Source organism: Martes martes (genome assembly GCF_963455335.1).
Source record: "Martes martes genome assembly, chromosome: 9".
NCBI lineage: Eukaryota > Metazoa > Chordata > Mammalia > Carnivora > Mustelidae > Martes > Martes martes.
In genome coordinates, this window is record NC_137896.1 from 25,825,425 (window position 1) to 25,845,754 (window position 20,330).

General features: G+C 51.6%; 1 protein-coding gene across 2 annotated transcripts; it reads right to left on the bottom strand.

Moving 5' to 3' along the window:
- Positions 1 to 454: 454 nt before the first annotated feature.
- Positions 455 to 6,752, bottom strand: COX4I2 (cytochrome c oxidase subunit 4I2). Of its 2 annotated transcripts, none has more exons than XM_080814451.1 (5): positions 6,270 to 6,752; positions 5,074 to 5,155; positions 3,542 to 3,706; positions 2,403 to 2,534; positions 455 to 700 (listed from the first exon to the last, which is right to left on the bottom strand). In XM_080814451.1, the coding sequence occupies exons 2-5, from the start codon at positions 5,153 to 5,155 to the stop codon at positions 564 to 566; spliced, it is 516 nt and encodes a 171-aa protein (XP_080670577.1). In that variant the 5' UTR covers positions 6,270 to 6,752; the 3' UTR covers positions 455 to 563. The 2 variants fall into 2 exon arrangements, with proteins under 2 accessions (XP_080670577.1, XP_080670578.1); XM_080814452.1 differs by having other exon boundaries at positions 6,571 to 6,666.
- Between the last annotated feature and the right edge of the window lie 13,578 nt (positions 6,753 to 20,330).

A 20,330-nucleotide genomic window follows, 5' to 3' on the forward strand; every position in this document is an offset into this window, starting at 1 on the left:
ACCCAGGCGCACCTTAATTCTGTCCCTTTATCCTGCTTTGTTTTGTTTCCTTACAGCACTCATTACATATTCGTTTTTCTGTCTCCCTCCACAAAAGAATGCCTCCTCTATGGGCCCAGAGACTTCGTCTTACTCACTGCTGCATCCCCATGGCCTGGATTAGTACCTGGCATACCGTAGGTGCTCAGTAAATATTTGCTAATAATTGAATAAGCCCGTGCCTTTGCTCAAGCCACTCCCTCCACCTGGAATACCTTCCCTTCTCCTTCCTCCCTTTCCGAAAGCCGCAGATCCTTAAGACTTAAAACCTAGCTCCTATTCCTCCAGGAAGCCCTCCATGACTGGCTGGGCTCTGGGCCCCTGGAAAGTGGCTTATGCCTCCCCTTCCTTCACCCCAGTACTCAATCTTAGGTATACTTTAGGGCTCGTGCCAAGTAAAGACTGAGGTGGAGATGGAAGACAGAAGAGAACAGGCCTGCTTTATTGGCATTAAGGAGAGGAAAGGGCCCTCCACAGGCTCTAGGCCGGAGTGGAGCTGCAGGGAGGTCAGCCCTGATGCCGCATCACTTCTTCCACTCCTTCTTCTCATAGTCCCACCGGGAGGCCAGGCCTTGCACGGGGTTGCCCTTCATATCCAGGATACGCTGGAGCTGCTGGGCCTTCCACTCGTCCGTCAGGGTGATGGGCTTCTTTGGAAACACTGCGGGGAAGGCATGGGGTGGGGGCAAGGGTGGCTCAGGACCCTGCAAGTCCTCCACCCTGTCCCCCTGAGCCAGGGTCTCCAGTCACAGGGTTAGGACGCCCTGCACTGAGGACCCCACTTCCACCCTGTCTGTCCCCCCACCAGACTCCCTGCTAAAGCTTCATTGCAGGGACCTCTGGGTTCTGGTCCCAGCTCTGCCTTTGACTCACTGGGAATTGGGCCAAGCTCCTTCCCCTTTCTGAGCCCGCTTCCTTACCTTATGGCCCAACGGAATAGGAGCACTGGTTCAAATTACAATTACTGAGTTTGCTCCCACTGACTGAGAAGGGCCCAGGATGAGATGGTTTCTTTTGCTTCCTAAGGAGGTTGGAAGTAGGAGGTGAGGAAGGGGTGTTCACTTTAAAAATCTGAAGTGGGCAGTAGTTCGCTAAAAGGCTGGGGCACTCAAAGGCATTTTAGGTGCCTTGAGGTGTGTGCATGAGGGACCGTGGGCCTCCCCACCCAGCTCAGACTGGACTTCCTGGTCCATTTGCTCTAAGGCTGACTCAGCCTGTCAGACCTCCTCACTGGGACTTCCTATCCCAGTGGGTGGGAAAGAAAGAAAAGATCTTTATGGCACCTGTCAGCACCAAACACTGGGCTAGACTAGAATTCTTCCCAAAGTCTCCCTCATTTCTTCCTCATGCAAGGCAGGAATTCCCATCACACTCTCACAGAAGAAGAAAGGTGAGGCTGTGGGAGGTGAAAAGCTGGGGCACAGGCTGCCAGCTCTCCTCCAACATCCCCGTCCCTTCTGGAGCAGTGCTTCCTAAAGCTGAGTGGGCATCAGAATGACTTGGAGAGCTTGTTAAAACACAGATGGCTGGGCTCCCTCTCACAGTGTCTGACTTAGTAGATCCAGACAGGGGCTGAGAATTTGCATTTCTGAGCATTCCCAAATGATGATGTTGGTTCAGAGACCACACCTGGAGCATCACTCTTCTGTAGTCATAAGCCATTAGCTGGGCATGGGACCAGCTAGCTAAAAACTACATTTCCCAATTTCCTTTGTGGCTAGACACGGTCACGTGATCATTTCTAGCCAACAGGAGGTGAGCAAAAGGGATGCGGGCAACTTCTGGACCTTAAAGAGGAGGGGCATTCCTCTCCCCCCCCCCCATCTTGGCTGGAAGGTAGGCCTTCAAGGCTGGAGCCGAAGTGGCCATCTCATATGGCAAGAAGGAAGCCACACAGGGAGGACAGTCGTGCAACCCCACAGAAGGAGCCTGATATTTCAGTCTCCATACTCTCCCTGGCCTTTTTTGTGAGAGGAACAAAATCTGTATCTTGTTTAAGCTCTCGTTTGTTGGACACTTTCTGTGACGGAAAAATTAATAGTTACTAACAGCAATCAGTAACGGCTCCATTCATGATAATGTACCAGGCACTGGCTTACAGCCGTTAAATCCTCAAAAGAACCCTGTGATGTGGGCACTATTATTTTCATTTAACAGATGAAGGAACTGAGACCCAGAGAAGTCGAGCTCCTGCATCCCAACCCAGGCAGCCATGCTCTGCCCTTCACCCTGCACCTCCTTGGAGGACTTTTCAAAACTCTGCAGATGAGTGCCAGGATAGTCACCCTGTAAGAGCTGGGGTGGTGGCTCTGACCACACGGGCACGGCCCAGGGCTGTAGCAAGATGAGGGGTTGCCACTCACCATAGACCCGCTGCCACCAAATCATCAGAGCTGTGAATCCAAAAAAGAAGAAAACACAGCCCATCACTGTCTTCCACTCGTTGGAGCGACGGTTCATCTCTGCGAAGGTCTCGTGGAACTGAAGGCGGTACACTGGAGGCAGAGGAGGGGTGGGGAAGGAGGGGCCTCGTGTGTATCCATTCCCAGGACCCTGGGCCAAGTCTTGGCCTCAGGGATCCCCAGCCTCCCCACTCTTGCAGCAGAGGCTGTCCATTCAGCAAATTCTTATGGAGCATCCCCTTTAGGCAAAGCATGGCCAGGAGCAGGCTCCAAATATCAGAGTCGTTTAGGGGAACTTCTGGTGGGCAGGACACATCCCTCCCGTTTCCCAGGGTCAGGTCCCCGCCCTCCCACCCACCTTGCCTTTCTGTCCCACCTCCCCACACCACTCAGTGATACCCAAGACAGTCCATGCTTTCCTGCTTCCGTATCTCTCCCCACGCTGTTCCCACTGCCAGGCGACACCCTCCTCCCCACCATTCAAGGCCAACCAGAACATGTCCTCCTCTGGAAGGCCCACCAGGATTCCGTCTCTCTCTCCTGCGGGTCCTCACAACCCCCTGGACACACCTCACCCTAGCCACATAGCCCGTGTTACAGTTTTCCGGGTCTGTGTCCATTCCCTCATTGAACTGGGAGCCCTAGGCCAATGGCAAGAACCATCAAGGTGATTCACTCCTGTGTCCCCAGCATCACCTAGCATCTGGCTGTGCACAAAGAGCTGACTGAATAAAAGAATAAACAAACAAATGATGAACTTCACCCCTCAGATCAGGTATTTGGGGATTTCTGGCTGTCTTGGGTAGCGGTCTTTCTTTCTTTCTTTTTAAGATTTTATTTACTTATATATTTACTTACTAAGTTACTTATTTATTTTAGAGAGAGGTGGGGGAGAGGGAGAGGGGAAGGGAGAGGGAGAGGGAATCTCAAGCAGCTGCAGGGCTCGATCTCACAACCCTAAGATCATCACCTCAGCATGGGAGGCTGTGACCTGAGCCAAAACCAAGAGTCGGACCCTTAAATGACTGAGCCACCCAGGTGCCCTTTTCAGAGTCACCGTCCAGCCCACTCCGCCCAGCCAGCCCCACCCTGACACCTACATGCCACCTTCTCGGCGTGGCTCAGCTGGGTCCAGCTGCCCTTCTCCTTCTCCTTCAGGGCCCGCTGCTCAGCGTTGAGCTCTGTGCAGAAGGGCTCATCAGGCATGGGGTAGGAGCGCTGGGCATGGTAGTTGGTGTAGGGCGGCATCTTCCCCTCGCGGTGGGCTGCAGGGGCAATGGTAGAGCTGAGTTCAGGCTGCCCCTGGAACATCCCAGTTCTCCCCATAATATTTGGGGGAAAAAAAAAAAGAGGGCTGCATTTACTGAGCACTTACAGTGGGCCAGGAGCCATTCTCAGGCCTTTGGGGGAGTTGACTCATTTATTCCACATCACTCTGAGCCCGGTGAGACTGTTCTCTCTCCGTTTTACAGATGGAGAAACTGAACAACTAAGTGACTTGCTGAAACTCACAGAGCAACAAGGAGCATGGCCAGAGCCATGATTCAGCCTCTTTGGCTTCAAATCTCATGCTCTCTGGTTGGATTGGATGTGAGGCGGGCATGTCAGGCAAAGGCAGTGGGTGGACAAAGACCGAGTGAGATGAACTGAGATGGCAGACGTGGAACCGCTTTGCAAACTGTAGAGCGCTGTCCACATGCCTCTGACCGGGGTCAAGGGCACACCTTTGGAGTCAGCTGGGTTTGAGCCCCAGTTCCGCCCACCCCAGCTCCAGCAGGCCCCTCGACCTCACTGTGCCTCAATGTCCTCCTCTGGAAAGTGGGGCCAATAGGAGAACCTACCTCACCCTGCTGTGGGAAGTTTCAAGGTACTATACTCGAAAGGGTATACACGGGAGGGGCTCCCTAAGTTATACCGCTAGAGGTCGGTTTTCCTGGCTTCTTTTCCTGCAAGCTTTCCCTGCCAGCTAAGCCCTCAAGGGCTCCACATGGGTGTCCAGGGGGTCCAGAGAAAAGCTGGGCACTGGGAGGGTCTCGATAAAGCTTGTGTTTATTGATACCAGAGATGCCCACACGGAAGGCATCGGTACTACCACCAGGACGGCATGGGACTGCTTTGGCCCTTTTAATATGTAGGTCTATGGGCCTCAGTTTGTTCATCTGAGAAATGGAGACAGTAGCACAGCATCCGCCATACATGGCTGTCGTGAAGTCTAAGTGTGTTAATCTGTGTGAAATGTTGATCACAACTTGGAGTACATAGTAAGGCCTCAATAACTGTGATCTGTTGTTATTCTGGGTCCGGAAGGCCCTTCTGCTATTTGGTTGAAGTCTCTCCTGCTTTAGGTGCCTTTCTTCTAACTAGCATCTGGAAAGGAGATGCCAGGTTCTGTCAGTACCCTCCGCCTCAGGACACAAAGGCCTTAGGCGCCTGAGGTTTGGGGGGTCAGGCCCTGAGGAAGCTTCAAATGGAAGGGGTGCTGTCAAATGTGAGCTGCATGTCCTGGAGGCATGTGGTCCAGGACAGAGGAGTGGGATTGTGGGAAATGGTCTGGAGCAGGCCCAGAGCAGCCTGAAGGCCGGAGGCCACCCCTAGCCTTGGAGTTGGTCAGGGGTGGGCGTGCAGGTCTTACCTGCGCTTCCTGGGCTGTGGGTCCCCCGCATCCCGGGTCCTGTTTTCCTCAGCACCAAGCTCCAGGCAGCTCTGAAGAACATCTGTGTGCGTGTGTGTGTGTGTGTGTCAGCCCTGCCCCCACATTGCCCTCGCCCCTACCCACGTAGCCCACACAGAGAAACCCTTTTTCACAAGTGCTATGATGGTAGGGTCCCAGAACTTCAAGGTCACCCTCATGCCCCTGACTCTTGTACTTTTGTCTGCTATCCCTAAGGAGGTGGATGGGGATCCTAGACATTTGGAACCTCCCTCCTGGGACCTCAATTAACCTTCCAAGAAATGGGAGGAGGCCTAACTTCTGAAGCAGGGTCTCAACAGTTTGGGGCTGCGGGGCCTGGGTTCTGGTTCCAGCCCCAGCTTGGCCAGGCCCAGCTGGGAACCCTCCCTCTGTGGTTTGCTCCCCCTCCCAAAGGAAACTGAGTGGGGCTCCAGGTAGGGAGGGAGCAGGTCCCACGACTACCTCTTTTCCTCACAGGGCCATCTGCCAAGGTTTCTGCACAGAAGGTCTGGCCCCCACTCCTTCCCCCCTAATTGGCTGCCTACGTGCTTACAGAGCCTGCTCTGCTGAATCTGGTGGGGGCGGGGGGCGGGGTGTGCCCACAGGATGAGCCCAGCCCCCTACTCCCAGGAAAGTCTCAGGGTTTGGCATCCCAGGGAGGTTGGGGTGGGTGGGGGGAGGATTTGGGGGAGAATTTAGAGGAGGATAAGGACCAAACTGGGTCAGAGGGAGGAAAAGGAGCACGCATCTTGGGAGAGGAAGGGAGTATCCCACTTCTGGAAAGAAAAAGGGCCCCTCACATCTGGGGAGAGGGAGGAGCACCCAATAATTACAGACAAGGAGGGACTGTACCATGTGTTGAGAGGGGACCCCCACATCTGGGAAGGAAGGGCTCCCTGTCATTGATAAGTAGGTGGGGGAGCCCCACATATAGTGAGAGGGAAGGAGTAATCTACAACCAGAGAAAGAGATGGCGTCCCACGCGCAGAAAGAAGCTAATTCCCGAGAAGTCCTTGACTCTGAGCCGCCAGAAACCCCCTGACCCTCTCCGATGGCAGGAACCACTCGGGCCCTGACTGGTGACGGAAGTTCGGGTCCAAGCCCCATCCCTCACCCGCCAGGCTCCGGCAGCCAGGCTCTCCCACTCACTCACTCACCTCGCGGCTCAGCGCTGAGGGCAACTTGGGTCCGCAGAGCGAGTAACGGAGACTGGGCCCGCAGAAGGGCCAGAGCGCTGGGCGCCCGCCCCTGCGCCCGCCCCACTGCCTTTCCCAAGGCCAACCCCTGTGTGGGAACGTCCTGCCTCGGCGGGGCGTGGGAGCGCCTAACCCGCGTCCCTGGGGGCGCCCCGGCCCCCTGCCTGGGGAGGGACACTGCGGAGTGATTCTTCTCCTCGATTTCTCCGCCCACGGGGGTCCTGTCTCTAGAGACCCCCAGCCGGCAGCTACGGGGACTTACGGGGCGGTGTGTCCTGGCCGTCGGAGTCTGCTAGTGGGAGGAGCTGATCACCCTGCCTCCGCACCTTTGTTCATTGCCGTTCTTCGCGCTTGGGATGCTTTCTTAGGGACTTGGCAGACCCAAGTGGCCAACTTTCCACCCCAGGCTCAACACCTCCTCCTCTGGGAAGCCCACAAGCATGTAGAATCTGGGAGCTGGTCTGTGCTGTACCACCTCTCTCCCATGCCCCCCATACACCCATACACGCGGGGGATGTGAAAAAAGCCTCCCTCTGGTGTTGGAATCTTAGCTGTGTGGCCCTCAACAAATGGCCTTTTTTTTTTCTAAGATTTTATTTATTTATTTGTCAGAGAGAGAGGGAAATCACAAGCGGAGGGGGGAGGGGTGGGGGCAGCAGGCAGAGGGAGAAGCAGGATTTCCGCTGAGCAAGGAGCTAGATGCGGGACTCGATCCCAGGACTTTAGGACTATGACCTTGAGTGAAAGGCAAGCACTTCACCAACTGAGCCACCCAGGCGTCCCAAATGGCCTAATTTCTGAGTTCTTGTTTTATTTTCTAGAAAAGGGAGCTGATATAGCTGTTGTAAAGACTAAATAAGTCAACAGAAAAGGTCAAGTACATTTACTCGAGAATTACTTATTAAGAGTGTCTGTTGCTTACCAAGTTAAGTGCTTGGGGATATAGAGCCAAACAAAACCATAACAACCCCTGACCTTTTAGGGCTCACAATCCAGTTCCAAGCAGAGAGAAAGGCCTGTGCAAAGGCCCAGAGGCCGAAAAACATAGGTGTGTTCATAGAACAGAGAAAGGCTGTCTTGGCCTGAGTGTGATAGGCAAAGAAGAGAGTTGGAAAGGGGCTGGACCTCATAGGCCATCGTATGGATCTTAGATTTTATTTTACTTTATTTTTTTAAGGATTTTATTTCTTTATTTGTCAGAGCAGGAAGCGAGGCAGGCAGAGGGAGAAGCAGGCTCCCCGCTGAGCAAGGAGCCCAATGTGGGCCTTGATCCCAAGATCACAGGATCATGACCTGAGCTGAAGGCAGATGCTTAAACAACTGAGCCACCCAGGCATCCCTTAGATTTTATTTTAAAGATGGGAGGCCACCAGAGGTAAGTATGGGAGTGATATGGTTAAATGGAACAGAGCATGAGTTTAGGAAATGTGGTGTGGGATTGTTAAACTAATGGTGGACTGATGAGTGAAGGTTGTGGGTCCCTTCTGTGGCCTGGGTCCACAGCTTTCTATATCTGCCAGCCCTGGGACTATGAGATGTGTCCAGTGCCCACCTGTCCTGTGAGGCCACAGGGACCCACTCTAGCCAGTGTCTGGATGGAGGGGCTTAATCCCCAGTGGGTAGAGGAGCCTAGAAGGGCGGAAACTCAGGGAAAGTGCTAGAGAGACTCTAGGGCAGGCAGGAAGTACATCTCCATTCTGAACTTCAGCAACAGACACAAAGTCGTGAGAAGGCAGTGTGGGAGTCTCCTGGATCTCCATGACATGAAACCCTCAGCTCCCAGGACTGGCCACGGCTACTCCTGGAAGACACTCCTCCCTCTTCCCCATGACCAAGGGAATTTTTATTTGAGACACCCCCCCAAGAGGACAACCTTACCTCTTGGATGCTGACCAGGGTGTAGGGTGTCCTGAAGAGTAGCACTATGGACAAAGGACAAGGGAAGACAATCCTTCAGGCAACTTGGGGGGAGCATGCCTTAAGTCTTATCAGACCTTATCAGGTGGGCATTGGTGGCACTGGAGTGAGCGGCTGATGTGTAGGCTCTGCTGCTGCCATGCTGATGGTTAAGCTGTGCCATTTCTGGGCCTCAGTTTCCCCTCACAGAGCTTTGCAAGGAAAGGCATTTGGGGAATGTGACCCTCTGTTCTGCCCTGCCCTCTCCCACCACCGCCCTTCCGCCCCTCCTGCCTCTGGGGAACCCTAGGCCCCAGATGCTGGGTGATGCTATGATAAGGAACATCTGTAGGAGAAGCTGATCCCGGGCTGAGAATGAAGAGATGGAGACAGGCCTCAGGCAGCTCAAAATTGATTAATAAGGTGGCACAACCCCTTGCAGGGCAATGGTCCTGAACCTGGGAATAGGCAGGCTCCCCCATAAGGCAGGCCACTCAGGGGGCCCTGGCCATGGAGCAGGGGTCTTCCCTGAGAACCTTGGAGGGCACTAGAAGGGAGGGGCTCCTGATGGTGCATTGCAGGCTAGTTACTGCGATAGACCCTACAAGGAAATGCAGGTTGAGAGTGCATAAACAGCAGGGATGGGAGGTGAGAGGAATCTGTCCCTTTCCCACTGGCCCCACTGCTGACCGTTCAGTGGGAGGCTACAGAAAGGGGCTTTCACTCATTTTCTCAGATCCAGAGAGCCCCCGAGATTCTGCCAACACAAAAGACCTGAGCCACTGGCCTCAGCATCCTGCTGGTAGGATCCCTCGACCCCCACTCTCCCCCAGCCTATTCAGGCTTTGGACAGGACCCACATCCAGGACCCAGCCCAGAAAGAATACTGAGGAAGACCTAGGCCTCATGAAGGACCCGAAGGCGCAAATAGAAAAGGTGTTGGACAAAACGTCGGGGGCCCCTACCCCCACCTCTTGAATAAGGGGAGGTCTGGGATGGAAAGGACGGGGCCAGAGAGGTAGGGTAGTCGGAGTCTAGGACGGCAGGGGGCAGGGCGGTGGAGCGAGGGTGAGCGAGACTTACTCTCAGGGGTGGGAACTACAGTGTAAGAATTGGGCCCGGGGGGCACCTGGGTGGCTCAGTGGGTTGAGCCTCTGCCTTCAGCTCAGGTCATGATCTCGGGGTCCTGGGATCGAGCCCCGCATCGGGCTCTCTGCTCAGCAGGGAGCCTGCTTCCTCCTCTCTCTCTCTGCCTACTTGTGATCTCTGTCAAATAAATAAATAAAATCTTAAAAAAAAAAAAAAAAAAAAAGAACTGGGCCCGGGAACAAGAGGGAAACGGAGGCACAAAGCGGTTGGGGCTAGTTGGGCGGGCCAGGTGAACACGGAAGGCATGGTCAGGATTGGAGGGCGAGGCCTATCCAGGTCTCCTGCAGGAAGGCAGGCTAAGCGCAAGGGCCTGGGATTCCAGAACCCTGAGGCCTGCGGGGGACGGGCTGCGCCTGCATGAGGATGCCCAGGCGCCAGCGCAGGTTCAGAGAATGTCACGGGAAGACCCACAGCTCCAGGGGCCAGTCCAGAAAGCGCTTCCGCAACTGTGGGCAGGCGGACCGGGTGATAACCAACGCTGAACCAGGGCTGCCACGGAGAAGGCCACTAATGGCGGGCATCTCGGCCCTGGGAACGACGCCCCGAGTGGATTTCGCTGGGATGGGAAGGGACCGTTGGCCTGCAGGCGGAGGAAACCTCCTTCAGGCGGGTGTGACTTCTCTGCACCGCTCCTGCCCCAGAGCCGAAGCCTCCCGAGGAGGGCCCGGTGCTGAGGGTAGGGTCTGGCTGGTGAAAACCCGGAAGCAACGGCGACTGGCCCTCCACCCTGCACACGAAATGCGCGAAGCTCGCAGCGTTCAGCTGAAGGAGAATTTTTTGCCCAGCTGCGGGAGCTCTGTTTTAGGCCGACCCCTCTGCCTGTCACTCCTGACCCCTTAGCCCCGCCCCAGAGGCGTCAGTCCTCTCGTCCCGCCCACAAGCGGTCCTTCCTCCAGGTCTCGCCACCTGCCCTGTCACTCATACACTCATACTACGCGACGTACGTCCCGCGGCTCCTTTCCCGGCCTGGAGCTGCGGGTTACCCCTACCCAGCCCCTCGGACGATCTTTGTGCCCCCTTCCTGCAGGGCTCCACCTGGCGGCCCAGCACGCCGCCATCTTCAGCCCGACCCTGTCCTGTCAGTCACTGCCGGCCCCGCCCAGCCCGGCGGGCCTTCCGGGCTTTACCGGGTCGCTGGCCTCGCCCCTACCCTGAGAGGCTCCGCCTCCATCGCTCGGCAGCCCGCCTTCCGGGCCCTGTCAGTGCGTCCGGCCCTGCTTCACAAGCCACGCTAAACCCTTGCCCTGGCCTCAGCCCTGCTCTTTCAGTCCTCTCCGGCCCCCCGCGCGACGACCGCCCCCACTCCCTGGCCCTGCCCCAGCTGTCATCTTGCTCGGCGCCTCCCGCTCCAGCCGCGCCTCCTCCCTGTCCGTCACTGAGGCCCCGCCCACATCGCCCCCTGACTCGCCCCCGAAGCCCGGCCCCGACCGTCACTCCTCTTTCCTCTCTGGCGCGCGCCCTCTCTAGCCCCGCCCTGTCGGGCCCCCGGGCCCCGCCCCCGGCCCGCTCAGGTCCCGCGTGGTAGTCAGTAGGGAAGCAGGACGCCTGCTCAGAAGGCGGCGGACGCGGCGGAGGTGGCCCGAGCGCGGGACTGGCTCTGACCGCGGGAAGGGAGCCGGGAGGCCTCTCGCCCCCAGCGGGAAAAGGTGGTGAGGGTTCGTCAGAACTTGCTGCTGTGAAACCCCAGGGACTGGTCCCTCATCACCACCCCCTCCCCTGGGCAGATATATACAAACGCCAGGCAGACGACCCCCTAGCTAATATTTGGGGCGGTGAAGCTGGGCCCCCCGGAGGCCCACGTCTAGGATTCTAGTTCCAGCTCCATCCTCTGCTGGTTTCAGTCCCTCTTCCCCGCTTTGCCCCACCCCACCCCTCCATGGCCTCTGTTTCCACATCTTCACAATGTCAGTCAGACCCAATTCTGCTTATGGGCTGTGAGGGCTAATGCCATGGTCTGAGCCGGGATTCTCCCAGAGGCGCCCGCACCAGTGACGTATCAGCCAAGCTGTGGACGGAGCAATGGGTGGAGTGGGCACCGCCTCAGAGCAGAGCAGCAGCGTCACCACCCGGAAATTGTCTAACTTGGAAAAGGGCTAAGGCGGTGGGACCCTAGGGGCTTAGAGGGTCAGCCCAGTCCAGGGGTAGGAATAGATCCCTGCAGATCCTGCTCTGGGGCTCCAAGCTAACCTAGAATGATTTGCAGCTTCTGCCCGGGGTCTTTCAGGGCCTTCTATACCACAGGCCAAACAGGGTGCACAGAACAGGGGGAGGGTCCTGGCCAAACCCCAAGACCTGGGCCCTTGTCTTCTCTGGGACATAACTGGCTCATGGGTATAGCCATATGGCCTCCTGATGTGGCCCAGGCATTTGTGGGGACAGCCTCATGGCCTCCTCAAACCTTCATTGGCACCCACTGGCCTCCCAGTATACTCCTTGGTCTGATGTTCAAGGTCTCCCTGCCAAGCTTTCCAAACACAACTCCCCCATCAGCCTCTCCTCTCCTACCGTGCCCCTGCCATGCTGCCCTTAGCTCTTGGAACACACTCTGCTCTTGCCCACAGCAGGGCCTTTGTAACTGCTCTCCCCCTCTGCTGCCACGCTCTTCTGGCAAGAAGGAGACTCGTTTATCCCCACTCTCATGTTCCCATGTGAGAAAGCTTTACTGGCCCAGCATCCACAGACCAAGCTATGCTCCACAAACAAGTTTGTCAGTACTTGTGGCCTCAACAATAGCTCCCGTTCCACCTGGCTCTTTTCACAATGTGACCTTGACACTCCTGCTATTAAGGCGGTGGGATCTGTATCTGTGTTCCTTGCACCTGGGTGTAGCTTTGCAATGGCCTTAAACGTAGAACATGGTGAACATGATGCTCTGTGACCTCCAAAGCTAGATCCTGTAAGTGCCACGTACTGATACAGGATGCAGTTTTCAAACCGAGCCATGCTAGGAAGAAGCCAAATCAGCCCACGTGGAGAGAATATACAGAGAGGTCATCTGTAGGCGTTCTGGTTGGCTGACCAGCTTTGGTGCCTGCCCACAGCCAGCCTCAGCTTCTAGTCATGCACATCTCCAGATGATGCCAGCCCCCAGCCATCACGGGCTCCCTCGGCCACCAAGTCTTCCCAGCTGAAGCCCCAAACACTGTGACTCAGAGACGAGTCATCTCTGCTGTGACCTTTCTCAGTTCCTGCCCACAGAACCCAACAGGGTCAGACACTGCTTTACAGACTGAGTTTTCAGGTGTTTTTTGTTTTTTTGTAAAAATACTTATTTATTCACATAATTCCTACACCCAACGTGGCGCTGGAACTCAGCACCCTGAGCTGAGAGTTGCACGCCCTTCTGACTGAGCCAGCCAGATGCCCCTCAGGCGGTTTATGGGCAGTAGTAACTGTAACAGGAATCGAATGTTATTTTGATTTCCATGTACTTGACCCCTCATGTGATGCGGCTGTTTCAGAACTTAGGCAAGAAAGAGGATGTTAAGTATTGACACCCCAAGCCCAACCATTATCTTCTAAGTTTCAGCCCAAATGTCACCTCCAAGAGACTATCCCTGATGTTATAGAAAGTGCCCTTCCTCATCAGTCTACATCTATTTTTTTCCCAGCACTTTTTGTTTCCCAAAAGTACACACAGAAACTCACAGCCTTTGTGACCTGTATATTCTACACACCAGGCCTGTTCCCTCACGTCCCTCCACTTCCAGGACCGGGAAGAAGTGGGATCTGGTGGTGCCATGACTGAACGTTTGGGTCCCCTCAAAATTCGTATGTTAAACCCAACTCCCAGTGCGATGGCATTTGGAGGTGAAGCCTCTGGAAGGTGATGAGTCCTGTGGGTGGAAACCTCACGAAAGGGATTAGGACCCTTACAAAAGAGATCCCAGAGTGTTTCCTCTTCCCCTCTGCCCTGTGAGGTTGCAATTAAGAAGTCTACTGTCTATGAACAGGGAAGCCGGCTCTCATCAAATATGCTATCTGCCAGCACCTTGATCTTGGACTTCCAGCTTCTGGAACTGTGAGGAACAAATGTCTGTTGTATGTAAGCCCTATGGTATCTATGGTATTTTGTGAGAGCAGCTTGATTGGACTAAGACAGGCTGTTAGGTTGATACCCCACAATTTCATTTTTATGGGTGCTATTGTAAATGCTACTTTAAAACATTTCCGCTTTACCGTTGTTCACTGCTATTATATAGAAATGCAATTGACTTTTGTATGTTGACCTTAGAGCCTCTGACCCTGTAAAATTCATTTATTGGTTCTATTCGTTTGCTGGGGCTGCCATAACAAAATATCATAGACTGGGCAGCTAAAACAGGAGAAATGTATTGTCTCACAGTGCTGGAAGCTAGAAGTCCAAAATCAAGGTGTCCACAGCTTTGCTTCCTTCTGGCATCTGTGAGGAGAAGCCTCCTTGGTTTATGGCTGGTTGTCTTCTTCTGGTGCCTCTTAATATTGTCCATGAGGGTCTCTGTGTCCAAATTCCCCCTTTTTATAAGGAGACCTGTCGCAATGATCTTTCAAGACCCAGCTTTTGGTTTCAACATTTCTCCTTGTCCAGTATCATTGATTTCTGCTCCTGATTTCATTCTATTTGGTGTGGTCTTGATTTGCTTTTTCTTTTTGTGGTTCCTGAAGGTGGAAGCTTGTATTATTGATTTGAGACCCTCTTTTCTCATATAAGTATTTAATGCCATAAAATTCACTCTTAGCTCTATTTCAGTTGCCTCTCACAAATTTTGTTATGTTACATTTTCATTTTAATTTGGCTCAAAACATTTTCTAATTTCTCTGGAAACTTCTCTGACCCACGGGTTATTTAGAAGTGCCTTGTTCAGTTTCCAAATATTTGGGTTTTTTTCCAGATGTCTTTCAGTTCCTGATTCCTGATTTAATTGCTCTATGATCAGAGACTATACTCTGTATCATTTAAATTTTTAAAGATTTCAATATAAAAGACCCAGAGCTCCCTGCTCAGTGGAGATGCTTCTCCCTCTCCCTCTGCTCCTCCCTGCTCTGGTCATGTTCTCCCTCTCTCTCTCTCTCTCTCAAATAAATAAATAACATCTTTAAAAAATAAAAATAAAAATCTTTAATAAAAAATAAAATTAAAGGCCCATAATATTGTCTGTCTTGGTGAATGTCCCATGTGTACTTGAAAAGAATGTGTTCTGTGCTACTATTAGGTCAATTTCTCTATAAATGTCATTTATGTCAAGTTCACTGGAAGTGTTGCTCAGATCTTTCATATTTTTGCTAAATTACTGTTTTATCAGTTACTGAACAAGGAGCATTGATATCCACAAGTATAACTGTGCCTTTATTTCTTTTCTCAGATCCTTTTTTTAAAAAAAGATTTTATTTATTGATTTATTTGAGAGAGAGAGAAATAGTACAAGCAGGGAGGAGCAACAGAGGGTGAGAGAAACAGACACCCCCTCTGAGCAGGGAGTCCTTGATCTCAGGGTCCTGGAATCATGACCTGAGCTGAACTCAGATGCTTAACCAACGGAGCCACCCAGGCGCCCCCTCTTTTTTCAGATCCATCAGTTCTTGCCTTACATATTTAGGAGTTTCATTGATAAGCACAGACACACTCAGGATTATCGTGTCTTCTTGGTGAATTAACCCCCCCTCTTTTTAAAGATTTTTATTTCTTTGTTTGTTTGTTTGTTTTTTAAAGATTTTATTTATTTATTTGACAGACAGAGATCACAAGTAGGCAGAGAAGCAGGCAGAGAGAGAGGAGGATGCTGGCTCCCCGCGGAGCAGGGAGCCCGATGCGGGGCTCGATCCCAGGACTCCAGGATCATAACCTGAGCCGAAGGCAGAGGCTCTAACCCACTGAGCCACCCAGGCGCCCCGAGATTTTTATTTATTTATTTGAGGGAGAATGAGAGAGAGAGAGCACAAGCAGGGTGAGGGGCAGAGGGAGAGGGAGAAGCAGACTCCCAGTGAGTGGGGAGCCCCTCATGGGGCTCAATCCCAGGACCTCGGGACCATGACCAGAGCCGAAGGCAGACGCTTAACCTACTGAACCACCCCGGTGCCCCTGAATTAATCCTTTAATCATTACATAATGTCCTCTTTATCCTTGGTGGTTTTTCTTGTTTTGAATTCTGCTTTGTCTGTTATTAATACAGGCACTTCAACTTTTTTAAAAATTTGTGGTTCCATGGTGTATTTTTCTCCATCCTTCTTTTAATCTACCCATATAATTATATTTAAAGTGGGGTTTGTGTGGGCAGAATATAGTTAGGTCTTGCTTTTTTTTTTTTTAACTTTAATCCAATGATTGCTGTCTTTTTTTTTTTTAATATTTTATTTATTTATTTGACAGACAGAGATCACAGGTAGGCAGAGAGGCGGGCAGAGAGAGAGAGGAGGAAGCAGGTTCCCCGCTGAGGAGAAAGCCTGATGTGGGGCTCGATCCCAGGACCCTGGGGTCATGACCTGAGCTGAAGGCAGAGGCTTAACCCACTGAGCCACCCAGGCGCCCCTGATTGCTGTGTTTTAATTGGTGCATTTATGTAATAATTAGTATGTTTATATAATTATTGAAGTGCAAATTTAGGTCTGCTAGGTTATTCTTTTTTTTAAGTTTTTTTTTTTTTAAGATTTTATTTATTTATTTGACAGGCAGAGATCACAAATAGGCAGAGAGGCGGGCAGAGAGAGAGGGGAAGCAGGCTCCCTGCTGAGCAGAGAGCCCGATGTGGGGCTGGATCCTAGGACCGTGAGATCATGACCTGAGCCGAAGGCAGAGGCTTAACCCACTGAGCCACCCAGGCACCCTAAGATTTTATTTTTAAGTAATCTCTACACCCAATGTGGAGCTTGAACTCACAACCCTGAGATCAAAAGTCCCACACTTGGGGCGCCTGGGTAGTTCAGTGGTTAAGCCTCTGCCTTTGGCTCAGGTCATGGTCTCAGGGTCCTGGGATCAAGCCCTGAGTCGGGTTCTCTGCTCAGCGGGGAGCCTGCTTCCCCCTCCCCCTCTGCCTGCCTCTCTGCCTGCTTGTGATCTCTCTCTCTGTCAAATAAATAAATAAAATCTTAGAGGAAAAAAAAAAGAATGTCAGTTAAAAAAAAAAGAAAAAAGGCCCACCACACTCCACTGACTGAGCCAACCAGGTGCCCCTACGTACTTAACTTTTGACCGTCTATTATTGCTACTAATTAATGACTTCAAGTAAAACGTAGAAATTTTACAACCACTTGGGTGCCTTTACCTTCTCCCTTCGTGTTTTAGCTGTCATACGTATGACATCTACATTCACTGAAACACCCCAGAAAATGCGGATTTGTGCTTGCAAAGAAAATATATATGTATGTATGTGTGTGTGTGTGTGTGTGTGTGTGTGTGTTTCCCCCTAAGGCATATATATTTTAAAGAATCTGACAGGACAGGTACCTGGATGGCTCTGTTGGTTACGACTCTGACTCTTGATCTCAGCCCAGGTCTTGATCTCAGGGTCTTGAGCTCCACATTGAGTGTGGAGCCTACTTAAAAAAAATAACAATAGGGGCACCTGCGTGGCTCAGTGGGTTAAGGCCTCTGCCTTCGGCTCAGGTCATGATCCCAGGGTCCTGGGATTGAGCCCCACATCAGTCTCTCTGCTCAGCAGGGAGCCTGCTTCCTCCTCTTTCTGCCTGCCTCTCTGCCTACCTGTGATCTCTGTCTGTCAAATAAATAAAATCTTTTAAAAAAATAACAGGGGCGCCTGGGTGGCTCAGTGGGTTAAAGCCTCTGCCTTTGGCTCAGGTCATGATCTCAGGGTCCTGGGATGAAGCCCCACATCAGTCTCTCTGCTCAGCGGGAAGCCTGCTTCCTCCTCTCTCTTTGCCTGCCTTTCTGCCTTGTTGTGACGCCACCCCCCCACGCCCCGTCAAATAAATAAGTAAATAAAATCTTAAAAAAAAAACAATAAAAAAAGAAAGAGAATTATTATAGTTACTCATCTCTTCATCTTTTTGTTGATTTTTTTTTTGCTTTTTTTAAAAATTCCTAAAGTACCAAGTTTTCCTCTGAAATCATATCCTTTTGGCCAGAAGAATTTCCTTTAGCGTTCTTTTAGAGAAAACTCACTGATGATAAATTCTCTTAGTTTCCTTCACTGACAAGGTCTTGATTTTGCTCTCATTCCCGAATGAATATTTTTACCAGATGTAGAATTGTGGGTTGACCATTCTTTTCCTTCCACCACTTTAAAGAGGCTGTTCCACTGTCTTCTGGCCTCCATGGTTTCTTCCTTCATTCCTTTCTTTCTTTCTTTTTTTTTTTTAATTTTTGAGGGTTTTCGTTTGTTTTTTGCTTTTTTAATTTATTTGAGAGAGAGAGAACATGTGAGCGTGAGAGGGAAGGAGCGGGGAGAGGGATGAGCGGGCTCTGAGCTGAGCTCCGAGCACAGGGCTCAGAGCTGGAAGCGCGGCTCGATCCCAGGACCCTGAGATCAGGACCTGAGTGAGCCTAAGGCAGACGCTGAATGACTGAGCCATCCAGGTGCCCCAGCCTCTGTTCAATTAAAAAGTACTTTTAAAAAAGTATGGCTCATTTGGTGGAGCATGTGCCTCTCGATCTCAGGGTTGTAGGTTCGAGTCCTTTGTCACATGTAGAGATTACTTAAAATCTTTAGGGGTGCCTGGGTGGCTCAGTCGGTTGAGCATCTGACTCTTGATTTCAGCTCAGGTCATGATCCTAGGGTTGTGGGATGGAGCCCCTCATCAGGCTCCACACTGGGGGTGGAACCTGCTTAAGATTCTCGCTCCCTTTCCCTCTGGCCCTCCCACCCTCAAAAAAAAAAAAAAAAAAAAAAAAAAAAAAACCTTAAAAAATCAAGTTCTCTTGGAGTCCTAACTGCTAGCTCTGTCTCCCAATTCCTATGCGCTGGGCCTACTCTCAGGGCAAAGCAGCAAGAGAAAATAGAGAAGAAAAGAGGTTTGGAGGATTCCCACACTACTCACACCCCAGGGTGCACATTTCTCTGTTCTTCCCTCTAGAGGGTGGTTTTTCTGTCAGGCCTTTTCTGTCAACTGGGAAGAGCAGAGAAGACTGGGGCTGCCCTGGGGCAGGCCCAGGTGGAAACAAAGATTAAATACAAATCATGACTAGGACTCCCCTCACCCTCCAGCCCCCCCGCCGGGGGTGAAATGGGGGGTGGGGGTGGCAAGGTGTGTTTTCCTGGTTCTCTGGCCAGAATGTTAGGCTTTTTTTTTTTTTAAGAATTTTTTAATTTTGGGGGGCCCCTGGGTGGATCAGTGGGTTAAGCCTCTGCCTTCGGCTCAAGTCATGATTCCAGGGTCCTGGGATCGAGCCAGGTGCCCCCTGGCATTGGGTTCTTTGCTCTGTGGGGAGCCTGCTTCCTCCTCTCTCTCTCTGCCTGCTTCTCTGCCTACTTGTGATCTGTCCGTCAAATAAATAAATAAAATCTTTTTAAAAAAAGACATTTTTAATTTTTATTTATTTATTTGACAGAGATCACAAGTAGGCAGGCAGGGTGGGGGTGAGGGGAGCAGGCTCCCTGCTGAGCAGAGAGCTCAATGTGGGGCTCGATCTTAGGACCCTGAGATCATGACCTGAGTCGAAGGCAGAGGCTTAACCCACTGAGCCACCCAGGTGCCCCAATGTTAGGCTTTTCTATTGGCATTTTTGCTGCCCTGCTCAGCCACGCAGTTTCCTGATTCAGAGCACCCTGGGTCAAAGCAAAAAGACACAAGGAAAAAAAATTTTTTTAAGATTTTATTTATTTATTTGACAGAGAGAGTCAGGGAGAAAGGGAACACAAGCAGGGGGAGTGGGAGAAGAAGCAGGCTTCCTGCTTGAGCAGGGAGGCCAATGGGGGGGGCGCAGGGGGGGAGGGGGGATGATTGGGAGAGTGGGGGCTGGGCTCCATCCCAGAACCCTGGGATCACAACCTGAGCTGAAGGCAGATGTTTAATGGACTAAGCCACCCAGGAACCCACAAGAAAAAAATTTACCAGGAAACTCACTGCTGCCATACTAGTTCTTCACATTTTGACTTTTCACCCCAATCTGCTCTCTAGTATTTGTAGAGTTCTTCTTTAAGTAACTGCTTTTTGTTATTTGTTTTCAGTCATAATCTGTGGAGAGATAGGCTGTATTAGGCTTGCTCCTGCCTATTCTTTATTACCTCCCCCTCTTTCTTTTTCTTCTTTTTTTTTTTTTACGCAGGCTCCCTGCTGAGCAGAAGGCAGAGGCTTAACCCACTGAGCGGCCCAGGCGCCCCTCCCCCTCTTTCTTAATTTAATGTCTTTTTTCCCCTTTGAGATTAATTAATTAATTTATTTATTAAAGATGTTATTTTTAAGTCATCTCTATTCTCAAGGTGGGGCTCGAACTCACGACCCCAAGATCAAGGATCTTGTGTTCCACCTACGAAGCCAGCCAGGCACCCCTTCCTTTGAGATCATTTTTAAATGGACAGCAGTTAGAAAAATAAAAAAGTTACCAAGAGGGGTGCCTGGGTGGCTCAGTGGGTTAAAGCCTCTGCCTTCGGCTCAGGTCATGGTCCCAGGGTCGTGGGATCGAGCCCCGCATCAGGCTCTCTGCTCAGCAGGGATCCTGCTTCCTCCTCTCTCTCTCTGCCTGCCTCTCTGCCTACTTGTAATCTCTGCCTGCCAAATAAATAAATAAATCAATCTTTAAAAAAAAAAAAAAAGGTTAAAGAGTTCCCATATGCCCTTCACCTAGCTTTTCCTTTTGTCAATGTTTCACATGAGAGCACGCTTACCAAAACTAGGAAATTTGGGACTCCTGACTGACTCAGTCGTTAAGCATCTGCCTTTGGCTTGGGTCGTGATCCTGGGTCGAGCCCTGCATTGAGCTCCCTGCTCAGCAGCAAGCCTGCTTCTCCCTCTCCCACTCCCCCTGCTTGTGTTCCCTCTCTCTCTGTCTCTCTTTGTCAAATAAATAAATAAAATCTTAAAAAAAAAAAAAAACTAAGAAATTAA

What these genes read in the sequence shown, in the direction of transcription:
- COX4I2 (XM_080814451.1), bottom strand. Translation starts at nt 5,155, where the DNA reads ATGTTCTTCAGAGCTGCCTGGAGCTTGGTGCTGAGGAAAACAGGACCC. An exon ending in CCACAGCCCAGGAAGCGCAG is followed by an intron (nt 3,707 to 5,073) that starts GTAAGACCTGCA and finishes TTGCCCCTGCAG; the next exon opens with CCCACCGCGAGGGGAAGATG. An exon ending in CCACGCCGAGAAGGTGGCAT is followed by an intron (nt 2,535 to 3,541) that starts GTAGGTGTCAGG and finishes CTCTGCCTCCAG; the next exon opens with TGTACCGCCTTCAGTTCCAC.